We start from the raw sequence: 15,754 nt of genomic DNA on the forward strand, positions 1-15,754 counted from the left end.
AGACATACCTTATTCGACAGCGTGGCAGGCTAGAAGTAAAGCACTACAGATCATTTATGGTGGTTGGAAGGAGTCATACACCGATCTTGGTCGCTTCCTATCTATACTACAGCGCGTGAATCCCGGGACTCAATGGCGTCTTGATCCTAAAATCCTACCAAATGGCGTTAGGCAGTTTGGACGAGTATTTTGGGCATTCGGGCCGTCAATTAATGGGTTTTCTTATTGTCGACCATTGTTGAGTATTGATGGAACTCATATGTATGGAAAGTATTAAGGGCATGCGTTGATTGCGACAGGTGTAAATGCCAATAATAGGTTATACCCATTGGCGTTTGCTATTTGTGAGGGAGAAAATGCGGCTAGTTGGCGTTGGTTTTTACAATATTTAAAGGTCTTAGTGACACGTGATCGATCTATTTGTTTAATTTTAGACCGCTTTCCTAGGTTAAAGGAGATTGTTGCGGAGGAGTTTCCGAGAAGGAAGGGACATGCTCACCGTTGGTGCCTCCGCCATATGAAGGCTAACATGAAAAAAGCCGGTTTCAAAAATAAAAATGTTCTCAATAAATTTTATACGGGTATAGGATGTGCTCCTACTGCAAAGGAATATTATGAACATAAGGATCAGTTGAAAGATATGTGATCCGGTGGCATGGCTTTGGGTGCACGAGCTCCAAGGGGAAAGGAAATATTGGGTGAGAGCATTTGATGGAGGATGACATTTTGGGACAATGACGACAAATCGGTCGGAGAGTTTAAATGGAGTGCTTAAAGGTGTACGTGGTTTACCTATCACAGCATTTGTGGCCGCTACATTTTATAAGGTGAACAATTATTTTGTCAAGCACTGTGATAAAGGTGAAACATACTCTACAGTATTGGCACCAAAACAGGAGACGTTAATAAAGAGTTGTATGATAATTGCAAAAGGACACCGTGTGGATCATTTCGGAGTAAACGAGTTTCAAATTACTACCCAAAATGGACAATTTGAGGTGGTTCTTGACGGGAGAAGCTAGACTTGTTCATGCCATGAGTTTGAGCTCACTAGGTTGCCATGCTCACATCTTCTAGCTGTATGCAGTAATGGTCAAATGAAAATTGACTACCATAGTCTGTGTTCTGAATAGTATACATGTGAGAATTACCGTCGTGCTTACTTCCCGCAATTTCATCCTGTCCCAGGCAAAAGAAGCTGGCCACACCCTCAAGGACCACCGCTGGCACCACCACCTATAAGGAGAAAGAAAGGCCGTCCGAGATCAACTCGTATTCAAAATGCCATGGACGAGAGAGAAGGAATGCGAAGAACTATGTGCACTATTTGTAAACAACAGGGACATTATAGGACTACATGTCCAAATAATCAAGATAGAACAAATGAAGGCCGTAGACGTAGAGCTTTAGGTTGATGACTTATGTTTGACTATCTACAGTATTTTTATTTCTAGATTTATCTTTTAACGTTCAATTAATAGTCACTAATTTGTATATTTTATTTTGCAGATGGACGATCACGAGGATCCCGGGCTAGTTGATCTATCAGTTCTATCAGACCAGGATAAGCATCAGTCGAGCTACGTGCGATCAGAGGTATGTTAAGTTATGCATTTACAAAAAAGTTTGTAATTTAAATACTTAAAAGGGGAATTTACTAAAAAGTGAATAAACTTCACAGGGGTACGCGCCAGTTTAGTTTACGGAGCATGGCCGTAAACTGAACACATGGACAGTCGAGCATTCGGGAGTGATAGAGTATTTACGACATACTGGCTTTTCCTACGTCTCCCGCCTCAGACGAGTACAGCTAGATCAGGCTCTGTTAGGGGCGATGATAGAGCGATGGAGGCATGAGACGTAGACATTCCACCTACATCACGGAGAGATGACAGTTACGCTATGTGACGTGGCCATTACAGCTGGACTACGAGTCTCCGTGGAGCCTGTTACAGGACGTGTTTCATTTGATTTGTTGCATACATGTGAGCTCCTTCTTGGGATACAGCCAGACGATGTCATCGCCGTCCAGATCCGCTTGGAGTGGTTGTTTCAGCATTTCCAGCATATTCCTTTGGATGCTCCGGCGGCCATGGTTGCAGCATCTGCACGAGCATACATTTTATTTCAAATTGGATGCAGTTTGTTTCCTAACCCCACTGGATATTGCGTTCACCTCAAGTTGTTACCGCTACTTGAGGATTTTGACTTCTGCGGAGACCTAGCTTGGGGCGCAGCTACCTTGGCCCATCTCTATCGGGCATTAGGAAATGCCTCTATGAAGGGAAAGGCCGAGTGTTGTGGCTTTGGTACACTACTGCAGGTAAAATCACTATAACTTAGTTCTTTTTACTAATAACTTATAACTTATAACTTAGTTTCTTTTACTAATTTTATAGTTATCTTTTTTTGTTCTTAGATATGGGCATGGGACCATATACATATTGGACGTCCAGATTGAGTTGGAGCTCCGCCGGATCTCCATGATTGTCCATTAGGTTGTCGGTATGCTATTTATTTAAAATATAATATAATAAAATAATAAATATTGATATTATATTGATATATTATAAAATAATTTAATATAATATTAATCACTTCTGCAGGTGGAACATGGGATTGCGATTTCGTGGAAATGTCAGGGCGACAGACATTGAGTTTTATCGCGACGAGCTTGTAGCGCACTAGACCTTTGCAAATTGCGAGGTTCAAGTGTTTGATGTGTACTCCGAACTTTTTCACACTTGGTGGAAGGCCGTAGATGGTATTCCGGCCTAAAGGTTCGATCTCTAGAGTTTTGACTTAGTCCTGAGAGTTTTCACTCTCGAGGACCGGTCCCTGATAGGAGAGACCGGTCCTCTCAGCGCAGTGCTGCGGCAGGACTTGAGGCAACCGATCCCTGGCTCGGAGAAACCGGTTCCCAAGCGCGTGTTTTGCGAGAAGGGTCTGAGAGACCGGTCCCTGGCGGGGAGAGACTGGTTCCCGAACGTTGGTTTTTCGGGTTCGACACAAGAGACTGGTCCCATGCAGGGAGAGACCGGTCCCTCAGCGCGAAATTTGCCCAGACTGGGCAGTGCACAGAGTGGATTTTTGAGGGGCTTATCAGGATTTTGTTACTTTAGAGGCTATAGAGAGCCTTTCTCCTCTCTCCTTTCCTCATTTCTCTCAACCCTTTGCACCCTAGAGAGAGAAAGAGAAGGAGGAGAAGAAGGAGTTGGAGAAGAAGAAGAGAATCTTGCTTGGAGGCCTTGGAGCATCATCTTCTTCCTCATTTCTCACTTTAGTGGCTTGGAGCTTGCGGTTGAAGCTTTGTGGAGGATCAAACTTCAACCCTACTTGGTTTAGAGCTTGGATTGAAGCTTCTCTTGAGGTTGGTTGCTTGTATTCCCCATTTAATACAAGTTTTTCTAGATTTTACTAGATGAAACCCTAGATTTTGGGATTTACGGTTTGTTTTGGAAATTTTTGATTTGAGGGCTTTGAAACCTAATTGATGGGTTTAGAACCTTTATTTAGATTGGATTTGAAGAACTCTAACTCCCTTTTGGAGCTTGAGAGAGGATTTCTTCACCTAGGTGAGTTTTCTCCACCTTAGCCTATATTGCTTTTGGATTGAACTTAGGGTTGATCGTGAGATTTATTTGACCCTTGTTTCTACATCTTTGTGGTGCTAGGAGACTAGTCGACACCTTCGTCGGAGCTTACGAAGGGTTTCGGTATCTCGGTGGGTTTGGCTTCATGAGCACGGGGCAAAATAGCCCCCCTATGTTTCTATACTTGTCGTAAAGTATTTTTGAATGCAAATCCATGTTAAACATGATTTATATGAATTTTAAAACACTTGAAATGCATGCTATATGTATCATGAAATTGCACTCTATATAGTAGAGCCATATGTGTAAACTGCATGCATTGTGAAGGGTAGTTGACCTTGCAAGTTGAGAATATGTCTCTTATGTTTGAAATGAGTAGAATTATGTATTCATGAACTTAGATACCATGCTTGGACTCATTGAACAATAGTGTCATAAAGAGGCACTTGAAACTTGTAAACTATGAAAATGCAACATAGAGACATAGTGATAGGCCATTGGACATCGACTATATTCCATGTTAGAGACATGATGACATAGTGATAGGCCTTTGTGATAGTCGATACATTCCATGTCCATAGACATGAGGACTTGGTACTTGAGACAGACTTATACGCATACTTGCCATTGTGCTCATTCGCATATGCTTGTGAGGGTCGCTCCCTATAAGCGGCACTCCGGAGTTGGCCATCGCGATACGTTCGCCGTGCGGGACTGGGCACCAAAGTGGATTGCCGTGGAAAAGGCTCATTCCTAGGGTGGGGATGTTGACTACCACGGGGCCATTAGGCACGGTAAAGCCAGACAGCCTTCGGGTCGGTCTTATGCCAGACAGCCTTCGGGTGGGTCTTATCAAAGTTGAACCGTAAACATTTAAAGTGACAAGTGGACATTGACTAGAATAGTAAACAATGACATTTTTACTATTTACATTGTGGACATTGGATTAGTTGCATACTTATGCATTTGCATGTTGGATACTCTGGTGCACATACTTGTAGTAACTGCCTTCTTACTTATGCAAATCATGCTAAGTAGAGACATCATGGTTGAATAGTATTCATATTTATTTCCTAACTGTTCTTATCGCTTTGGCTTATACTTGTATACTGACCCTTTTGTTGTAGCCTTTGGGCCTAGTGGCGCATTCACTGAAGTCAGTAATTGCCCACTAGGAACTATTATTTAATAGTTCTCACGCCCCTATTTCTATGTTTTCTTTTCAGAGCCTTCGGCGCCGGCGGAGGCACGGGATCGCGGTAAGGGTGTCGCGTAGTTAGCTCGGAGAGAGAGTCCATTCTGCTTTAGGTGGTTACTCCTTCTTTGTTTGTGTTGAGAGGAGGAGGAGAGATTTTGCACCATGTATAGAGAGACCACCTTATATTCAGACTAGTACTTGTTATGGGACTCTTTTTGTTTTACCTTATGTTTTACTTAGTGGGTTTTCAGCTTCATGTTCTTCTTTTTTGTTGTAGCACTTCGTAGTATTCTTGCTCTGATACACTTAAATGCTTTCTCTTTATTGCTTTATTTACCGCTTTATCTTAGACGCCTTATATGTTTTAGACGTACGGCGGGTCTGGACACGCGCCGGGCGGGCTTCCGCTGGGTCCCAGGGCGTGACAGAGCTAGATCAGCAGAGAGAGTCACAAGTACGTATAGATTTCATAAATTAAATACATGCATATATGTTCTAAAATTTTACATTCATTTTTTTAATGCACTTGTACAGGTTACATGGATGCCCTATACGAAAGATGTTTTGATCGGTCTTTCTGCATTTTGTCTTGAGGGCTCTGCAATCTGGCGTTCGAGAACTAGTTTGATATGTTTTCATATTGTCGAGCTACATTTACCTGATAGAGTTCTGCATCAGTTTGGATTGCTGCAGCATATACCGGAGGTCGTAGAAGTTATACAGAGGATCACCTCGCAGGGTAGATCAGGCGAGGACTGGGCAGCGTTTCATGCTCCATATATTCAGCGTTGGGCAGATCGTCTGAAGCATATTGCGGAGCAAAGTCCTTTCGTCGATCCAGATCCGATACGAGCTAGCTTTGTGTACATGCAGTGGTATTGGGAGATTACACGACGGTGGATTTCTCGTCTTGTACAGCGGCCTCCACTTACTTTTCTACCGCGTGGGAATGTCGAGCGACGATTGGTAAGATTATTTTTATTTAATAGTTTATTTTAATATAAGGATATTCATTATACATAATCATGTATGTTTATACAGGTGTATGCTATGCAGCATGCTGTTAGCAATATCGGTCATTTGATGGATGATCCTCCGGAGCCCACTAGATTGATGGATGCTCTAGCACATGTGAGGTGGGATCTCGAGAGTGTGTTAGAGAGCCTTCCGACATTACCCTTGACAGGGCATTCGGATGTTTCTTCTCCGATTTTTGGTGCTTACGGTGATATTCCCTCCACCTCCACACCTGCATATGATTTCGGTGATATTCCCTCCACCTCCATGCCTGCATATGATTTCGGTGATATTCCCTCCACCTCGATACCTGCGTATGATTTTCCATCGACATCCGTCCCAATTCATCCATCTGATGTCCCTTCGGCATCCATCCCTCCATTTGATATTCCATCTACGTCAGAGGTATTATATTTTGATATTTCATTCACGTCTATCCATCTTTCTAACGTTCCATCCACGTTGCAGGTTCGTCGTGATGATGTTGTATATCAACGTAGGCGACGACGACAGGGTCATATTGAGACACAGGAAGAGTACTACCATCAGCTGTTGAGCAAGGGATGGAGCCGATTGTCGAGGGCATCGCCATCGAGCATATTGATCAGATGCATGTCATTGAGTCCGTGCAGCCTGAGATGGAGCATGACATACATATTCGAGGACGGAGTCGAGGACGCTGTCGTGGACGCGGACGTGGACGTGGCAGGGGACAAGGGCGAGAGCATAGGAGGGGGATGGAGGGCACTTGATGTTTTTTTATCATTTTTAAGATTCTTATGTATATTTGATATTTCAGATCTTTCTACATTGATTTTTTATACTATTATCTAAATTTATTCATATTGAAATGTGTTGATATTGGTATCGCTCATTTTATATGCTTAAAGTGTGGTTTAAGTTGGTATAGATGATTTTATATATTATTGCTGTAATAGAAATACTTGAAAATATTGTTATTTTGTACAATGTGGGAAAAATGCAAAGTTGCTGCTGCATTGCTGTAGTATAGCTTGAATGCGGTGAACCATTTACCACATATAAAGGCGGTGAATGGTTCACCGCTTTTAGAAGCGGTGAACCATTAACCGCTTTTAGAAGCGGTGAACCATTAACCGCTTTTAAAAGCGGTAAATGATTCACCGCTTTTAAGTGATTTCTCACCACCGCTAAGGCGGTGGAATACCATGAAGGCGGTGAATGGTTCACCGCCTTCATTGAATTTTTAAATCCTTATGAAAGCGGTGAACCATTTACCGCATTCATTGGAAAGCGGTAAATGGGTCACCGCTTTTAACTTCCCCCGCCAACTCGAATTTATTTTATAAATAGTCCTATCGATTTTTATAATTGTAAAAATAATTTTGTTTAAAAAATAATTATAAAAATAGACTTCTAAATGCGGTGAATGATTCACCGCATTCATAACTCTTCTTTAGAAGTAAAAAAAATAAAAAATAAAAAAAGCGGCGAACCATTCACCGCTTTTATCATCGCAGAAATATAGAAAGGGGTGAAAAAAAAGGAAGAAAGCGGTGAATGGTTCACCGCTTTTAAAAGCAGTGAATCATTCACCGCTTTTATAGGACCATATTTACAAATAAAAATTTAATGGGTATATTTTTAGAATAAAATTTTGGGAGAAGACTATTGCACTAAAAAACTCCGCCAACTCACTATCCATGTGGCCATTTGGAGCCTATTTTTGCAAATAAAAGTTTCATAGGCCTATTTTTAGAATAAAAGTTTTGGAGGAGACTAGTTGGGTAAAAAACCCGGTTTTTTTAATCTAAGCCCGAGATATAAAGTTGACTTAAAAGGAGAAATTAAATGAGACTAGAGGCCTCAAAACTGTTTTTTCCCCAAAAAGGTTTTAGATAAGGATATCCTAAATATAAACCCACCATATTACTAGATTTATTATATTAATTTCCTTCTTTGAAATTAAGCCTATGCTTTGAATCTATCAAAATAAAGCGATCTCAACATCCAATATAAAAGATTGTATAATATTAATCACTATTAGTAACAATGTTAGAGTAAACTTACTGACATTACCGAGTTTTTTTCTATATTTACACGAAATTGGAAAATTAAAATATACCTCCAATACTGAAAATTAATTCTAGAATACTGATTCTTGAAAAGATAATTTCAGTGGAAATTTTAAATTTGGGGTCACCTTAGATTTATGGGCTTTGGACCAATTCATTTTGAGCGTGGACTTGAACGAAGTCACTATTTTATGCACTTATTTTCCAGCCCAAACTTATTTTCTGCATTTGCCCTCATTTGCTCCCAATTTGCAATCCTCCAAAGTTGTATATCAGAATTTATTGATGTTGTGTTTAAAATTACTAGTTGAAATGATTCGACCCGCTAGCAATAATAACTCATTAAGCCAAACCACTGGCCCAAAATACGTAAAACCGATTATCATTTAGGCTCCGACATCCTTATCAGCCCAACCTAATCACACACATCGCTCCAAATTCATCTGGCGATGTAAGATCCATCTCACACTTTTAGTTGGTTATCTATCTCTGATATCAAAATATAACGAATCTGACCCGCCAGCAATAATAATTCGTTTTAGTCAAACCAACCTCGTTTAGTCAAACCACTGCTTAAAATGCTTAAGCCCGGTTATTATTACCCGTACATCTGTTACTTATAAGTATTGATGTAATCTCAGGCCGAAACGGGCCACAAGGTGGCCCAGACCGGCCCAGATTTTTAACCGGGCCGGGTCGGGCCGAGCCAACTCTGGTTGGACTATGGCCCAGCACAGCCCATGGCCCGAACCGGGCCTAACTGTGCTGAGCCACAGGCTGACCCATTTTAGTATATATTTACTCGTTTATATTTTAATTTGATACTTTAAAAAAAAAAATCAATTGATTCTATAAAATATGTTTAGTTTTTTCAATTAAATAAATAAATAAATTTTGGATGACTTTTTAGAAAAATTATTTAAATTTTGAATGGTTTAAATTAATTCTGAAAAATAAATAACAAACAAAAAATTATTAAAAAAAGGAAAAAAATAAATGAAGAAAAGGGCCGACACGAGACTAACGCCCGGTCTTAAATGGACTGGGCCTTACCCGGCCTCATTCGGTCTAGTGACCCGGCAATCGTGCCCACATTATCAGATATAAGATTATTGGGGCGTCACATTAATATATGTATAATTTGAGATGATTTGCCATAATTTGGGGTGATTTCATTATATATAAAATAATCTCTCCAAAAACATCCTCTTAATAAAAGTAAGTCAAAATAGAAAAAGTAATTACTAATTAAAATTCAATCCAATTCTATTCACCCAAAAAAAAAAAAAAAAAAAATTCAAGCTCAAAATCAATTCACGGAATTGCAAATTAATTCAACTAACGATGACACTCTTGATAGTATGTACATGTTGACGCTAACGATTTATTTTTTATTGAAAGGGCATCAAAACAAATTACCACACTAAAAAACATGTCTACAGCAATTGAAATTTTTTACAATATTAAAATTAACAATTTCTAATGGTTGGTACCAGCTGACATTTATTTAACAGGTATAGTTTTTTCCAAAAAAAAAAAAGAGCAAATTAGTTAAAATTTTATTAGAAATACTTTGAATTTTGTAGATCTAGAACAATGACTTTGGTTTTGAATTGAAATATTCTTTGAAGTTACTTTTCTAAAGTTTAATTAGTTGATGTCCTCCCTTTGTTTAATTTGTGACATTGGCTGCACCAGGTAATTGTTTAGAGAATATATTAGCTTTGGTTCTTTAAATTCTTTAGATCATTATCACTGAAACTCTATGTTTGCATCTTCACATATCACCACTTCATTTTCACTGCTCTAAAACACTAGTAAAGGAAACTATTGCAAATGTTTATTTATATTGAAAGGGAATCAATTGGTTGAGGTGATAGGAATTGGACAGAACAAATGTGTTTTTTTTTTTTTTTTTTTTTTTTTTGAGAGAGAGAGAGAGAGAGAGATAGGTAGCACGCTATCCGCTTCATTTATTTCATGTAGAAATAAACTTAGCTGAAAATGTGAATCAACTAGAATTCTAACTTAGCACCTCGGGTACCAACCACCAAGCCTTTTGCCACTTGTGCTAGGGACGGTCGGTTGGACAGAACAAATGTTCAAAAGGAGTTGGATTTTTTTTTTTTCTTTTTTTGCTTTGTTTTGTCAAAGTTAAAAATGAGGTTCAAGCATGATAAATAATAAGGTTGAAAACTGTCAGATCGTTGGCGCTTACCATTAATTTTAAAAGTTCAAATTGTTAAAAATACGCAACCAATGCATTTAAAAGCGTACAGACACAGCGCCCACAGATCTCGATTATGATTCGGCCCAACCAGCCTCACACCAATTCGAACATGATTCAGCCCAACCCAATCTAACATCATTTCAAATATGACTCGACCTAACCCGGCCTTCCGCCACAGACAGAATGTTGGCGAATTTAAGCCAACAAATCTGAATAGCACATTAGCCGAAGTCTAGCTTTTGCTTGACTAAATCTTAAAAGAAACATTCTTCTCCCCAGATCTTGTCCAGGCAAAAAAACTAGGGGATATTAAGTAAACTAGGAGAAAGTACTTACAGCATAAAGTGCCCAAGCTTTAATCTCATCAAATAACCAACTTCTAGTTGTAATTAACCTTTAATTTTATTTGTTTTTTTATTTTGCCTTGCATGTGTTATAAGGTATCCTTTAGTATAATAGAAACAAACTATCTTTTAATTAGTACTTGGGTGCTCTATTTAATTCCTTAGGTTGAGTGCCTTGGTTCTTGCCCCACTTGTTGATTAGTGTACTAGTAGTTGGGACAAGGCCCCACATAATTGAGTGCTAGGACACAAATGTCTCCCATGATTTCAAGGAAGAAATTGACTGCCCTTAATTAATTTCATTTAGACCCCCACAAAGGTGTGATGATTGCACAAGCATCAATAACAAATAAGGAATAAAAAAGTTTTTTTTTTTTTCTTAATTTAAGGTACTTTCATAGTGGACATAGAACCCTTTCAGTACTCCAAAACTTGTCCCATCATAAATTTTATTTAATCAAAGAGTAATGCTACCTGTACAATTAGAAGTGTGGTGTAAAATTTTACACATTAGCCATCCAACGACTAATATATTTATACTAGTCTTATCAACTTTTTTTTATTACTAAAAATTCAAAATAAATCTTTAAGTCTTTGAATAATAGGTGTAAGATGTACGACCTAGTTATATAGTGTATTTATTGGTAGTATTTTCTAATTAAAAATATGTCACATATGATCCATTCACACTTCTTTCATTCTTTAACTTTGGCATCTCTATGACCCCTTTGACTCAACTTAGAGTGCCCTTTTGGAGATTCAAACTATGCTTGGCAAAGGATTTTACCAAGTAAGCTCTAGTTGCAATTTGATCATACCAACTTTCGGCGCCTACATGCATAGGAACCCTAATTGAATTAATTTAGTTTAGGGGCCACTACTTCTAATAAAATTTCAACTAGGATAAGGTTAATAAAATTATATGTAGTACTACAAAAGGAGCTCTTTATGATACCAACAAAGGAGGTTGCATATCTTCTCTTTTTGGATTTGTTTGTAGTTGGACATCTTCATGATAGAGACCCACATGGATGTAGAAGCAAATTTTATATACATGGGATTCTTTAGTCACAAGGAAAACATATTCCTTTTTGAGATTGTTTAGTTATGTGTAGGCTATGATGCCACCCTCTTAATTATTATATACATGGCCTTGCATGATTTCAATTAAGTTTGATTTTCTACTGCAACCTTTTCTCAGTTTATTTTTGTTGTATAATAGATAAGCAACTACTTGATGAGTACATCAGGGACCTCTAATTCTCAATTTAATTTTTGTTGCTTTTTCCACCTTTCACAATATCTACATTAAAAACAATTGAAGCTTTTAAATTAAAATTTATTAATAAGTGAGACCAGGGATTCTTTTAGAGGATTTAAGCCTAAATCTTTCTTTCCCATAATTAATTCTCGAGCATTTGATTTAACGATTAGAACCTTCAGAAATGTTTTGCAGTATTTGAAATACCAAAAATCAAATTTCTTTGAATTTGAATACTTGCTATTTGTCCCTTAAGCTATCTCAAATTTGGCTATTTTAGTGGTCAAGTGAATGTGGTTTTTTTTTTTTTTTTTGAGAGAGAGAAATGTAGCATGCTACCCGCTTCGTTTATTTTTTTAGTAATAAACTTAGCTAGAAATATGAACAAATAGGATTCGAACTTGGGACCTTGGGTACCAACAACCAAACCTTTTACCACTTGTGCTTGGGACAATCGGTGAGTGAATGTGGTTGTTAGTTTAACAGTTAAATGTAATTCAATTAAGTTGGTTTGTTAGAAAATACTCTTTTAAATCTTGATCAATATTCGATGTGTCTCGAAATTTGGTTATCGAGGTCGATTTTGTACCCCTGATTCACCGACAAGTTCGTTGTGCGACAAAATTTGAGAAAATAATTTGTGAAGGGAAAAGGAATGTCTGTAGTGGAAATGAAGGGATCGTACTCGATATTGAAGAAACCTATTAGGAGCAAATGAGTCCTCTTTCTTTTCTTTTGCCCTAGAGGCGTGTCGCAAAATGTAATCTCCAAAAATTATACGCCATTTTTTTTCGCATAGTGAAGTTTTCTCCTCTTTCGCCCGTCGTTCTTTTCCCTGCAAAGAGTTTCCATATTAAAAACTATTGTAGCTTTTAAATTAAAATTTATCAATAAGTGAGACCAGGATTCTTTTAGAGGATTTAATCCTAAATCCTTCTTTCCCACAATTAATTCTCGAGCATTTAATTTGATGATTAGAACCTTCAGAAATGTTTTGCACTATTTCAAATACCAAAAATCAAATATCTTTGAATTTGAATAGTTTCTATTTTTCCCAAATTTGACTATTTTAATGGTCAAGTGAATGTAGTTGTTAGCTTAACAATTAAAATAATTTAATTAAGTTGGAATTTGTTAGAAAATACTCTTTGAAATCTTGATCAATGTTAGATGTGCTTTGAAATTTAGTTGTTGAGGTCGATCTTGTACCCCTGATTTACTGACAGCTTAGTAGTGTGACGAATTTAAAAAAAAATAATTTGTGAATGAAAAGGGGGTGTCCGTGGTGGAAATAGAGGGATCGGATCTGATCTCGAAGAAGTCCGTTAAAGAGCAAACGGGTCTTCTTTCTTTTCTTTTCCTCTAGAGGCGTGATCGTAGATTGTAATCTCCAGAAATTGTACTTCCTTTTCTTTTTGTATAATAAAGTTTTCTCTTCCTTTGCCCTTGATTTTTTTTTTCCTACAAAAAATTTTTCACATGTATTCTACTTTCTTTTACTGCTTTGTGGTTTGTCTACTTTATTATCGGCATTTTCGTTTTTGTTTGTGCGCTCATTGTAACAATCAAAAATGATATCTTTGAATTACATAATAGAGAGATCACATGTCATGTTTTTCAACTCAATTCAATTTACACCAGTCATATTTCGTTTAAACCATCAAAATTTTATGATTTTTAGTTTACATGCTCTAGATTATTTTTCAAGTTGTTGATACTGAATTCAAAAAGCAAGAATTTAGGATCAAACCCTCTTAAAAGGAACCTAATTTTTACTTCAACAAAAATAATGTACTTACTTATGGAGGATGCAGCTATTTATTCAAGATGAATCTTATATAAACATTCAAATTGTAATGGTTGGACCCAGCTCAAACAGGGAACATGTTATGTGGACATTTTGGAAAGCAAAATGAACTTGGCCATGCATATATGCTACCAAATTTGACTATTGCTTAAGATTGCTTTGAATACACTGATCATCATTTGGTTTTTAGTATGCTGTATTATGATCTATTGTACTTTTGTTGAACCCTTAAGGTTCCAAAAATGTAGGTTATGAATTTAGTCACATTCCCGTTCGATTTAGGAGCCTAATGTGGTGCAAACTAAGATTTCCTTGGAATTTGTTAGATAGTCACATTAAAATTATGTATGCAATTAATTCAATGGATGCCTCATGTGTCTCCTTCCACCCTATCACTACTCCAATTAACAAAATTGTAGTGGCGGAGGATGAAGAGCTTAGGGCTCGAGCAAGAACAACAAAGGAACATGTAGATTTGGGGAGAAGATCTAAAATAGGGAATAGTAGTAATAATGGGTCGGACGGTCAGAATCTCAATTCGACCTGTCAAGGCTGTTGGATCACAGGTTGCCTGGAGCAGGCCTTCCATTATGATCCACGAAGTCGGTCCACAGAGAAAGGGCAACCCACCAAGTCCAACTATTTAATCAATTTTCCTCTTAATGCCTTTCATTTCTTTATTTGCATAGTAGGCATCATGTAATAGCTATAAGTAGTAGAAGGGGTAAAGTGTAAGGGTATGAATGGAATTAAAAGAATTCTTCCTCCCGAATTCTATCTTCTCTTTTCCTCTTTTCTCCTCTCTCCTCCCTCCTCTCTTCCACTTACCTCATCCTCTCTCGTCAACCTCATCCTCTTCCTTGAATTACCAAATTTCAGAATCTAAGCAGACTATCATTCCTATTACCATCCAACCCTCAAGAGCATTCTCATCCTTGGGTGGTTGCGGTGAGTCCGGGCATTACAATCTGGTATCAGAGCCGATTCCGATCCCAGGGAGCTACGATGGAAAAACCCACGTTGGATCCAAATTGAAAGATCTGTAGAGCCACAGGGGATATCAACCCGCAATTGAAATTTCCTCTTCGGGTGGAATTTGGATTACGAGGGTTATCCACTGTTAGGCACTAGAGGATCGAAGCCTACAGGGAAGACGAAGTATCATAGGGTCAATCCTTGAAGACGATTGCAGAATTAGAGCATACATACCATTGGACCAACATTGGATCCAGTAGAACGAATCGCTTCAAGTTTGTGAGTAAGACAACTTAGGCCATGGTAGAGGGCACGAGGTTCAGGATGCTGGATGAGCATGTGCAGTTCCTGGAGCAATAATTGCAGGAGCTAACAGCCAGAAACAATAAGAAATTTGAGGAGCTAAGACATAAGATAGAGATGATGCAAGCGGAGGAACATTCCCACTACGATGCATTGCGCAGAGAGTCCGCCAACACGGCTAAGAAACTAGACCAGCTGATGGAATTCATATCAACCAACAGCAAGCATCATCTTCAAAGGAAAGGACTATCATGCAGGAAGAGAGAGATATACTGCCCACTCCCCTTATTCTGTTGTCTAGAGAAGACACACATTCCTTCCAAATACACACTAGGACCAATAACCAATTACCTCTTCCGCGATTGGAATTTTTAATGTTTAATGGCGATAACCCCAGGAGTTAGGTTAGAAGATATAAAAAATATTATGAGATTTATGAGATTAAGGAGCATCAAAAACTGGAGATAGCTACTATGCATATGGAACCCAAGGCAGATACCTAGTTCCATGGTTACCTGACTAAGAAAAGGACCGTGAGTTGGGAGATGTTCGTGCAGGATATATGCAAATGATTTGATCCAAATGGTTTAAAGGATGTAATGGAAGAATTTAACAAGTTGACACAACAAGGAACAGCAGAAGACTATCAGGAGCAATTCGAAGATCCGAAGGAAAGGTTACTAAGTACCAACTCATACTTCACACCTGAATATTTCCTGTCAAGTTTTTTGAGTTGGCTAAAGAAAGAAATAAGAACTGATGTCAAGATGATGCAGCCCAATTCTCTCATCCAGGCCTTCGAGTTGGCCAAGCTGTAGAGCAAAATTTAGTAGCAGTGATGACGAAAAGCATACTGTGGTTCAAAAATCAGGGAAGTACCTTGACCAACAGCAATCACCAGGGTAATAGTTCGGCAATGCCAGCTAAGCAGACTGACACTTCCAGGAACTATGCCAACAAGGCTATTGCGAA

The 15,754-nt window shown here is 38.3% G+C and overlaps 1 protein-coding gene and 1 long non-coding RNA gene across 2 annotated transcripts; both read left to right on the forward strand.

Moving 5' to 3' along the window:
• On the forward strand, positions 1,519 to 2,693 carry LOC109709829. Its single transcript, XR_002216215.1, has 4 exons — positions 1,519 to 1,596; positions 1,682 to 2,323; positions 2,420 to 2,505; positions 2,607 to 2,693. It is a non-coding gene; the product is annotated as an uncharacterized LOC109709829 (long non-coding RNA).
• On the forward strand, positions 3,619 to 6,642 carry LOC109710700. The gene is made up of 6 exons (XM_020233436.1): positions 3,619 to 3,724; positions 4,820 to 4,901; positions 5,160 to 5,245; positions 5,326 to 5,757; positions 5,833 to 6,213; positions 6,277 to 6,642. The coding sequence occupies exons 4-6, from the start codon at positions 5,335 to 5,337 to the stop codon at positions 6,640 to 6,642; spliced, it is 1,170 nt and encodes a 389-aa protein (XP_020089025.1). The 5' UTR covers positions 3,619 to 3,724; positions 4,820 to 4,901; positions 5,160 to 5,245; positions 5,326 to 5,334.

The sequence above is a fragment of the Ananas comosus genome, linkage group 5, assembly GCF_001540865.1.
Source record: "Ananas comosus cultivar F153 linkage group 5, ASM154086v1, whole genome shotgun sequence".
NCBI lineage: Eukaryota > Viridiplantae > Streptophyta > Magnoliopsida > Poales > Bromeliaceae > Ananas > Ananas comosus.

Bases quoted from the DNA above. Each gene is read 5' to 3' on its own strand.
- LOC109710700 (XM_020233436.1), top strand. From the start codon at position 5,335: ATGCCCTATACGAAAGATGTTTTGATCGGTCTTTCTGCATTTTGTCTT. The intron at 5,758-5,832 runs GTAAGATTATTT...ATGTTTATACAG, and splicing joins GGAATGTCGAGCGACGATTG to GTGTATGCTATGCAGCATGC. The intron at 6,214-6,276 runs GTATTATATTTT...TCCACGTTGCAG, and splicing joins ATATTCCATCTACGTCAGAG to GTTCGTCGTGATGATGTTGT.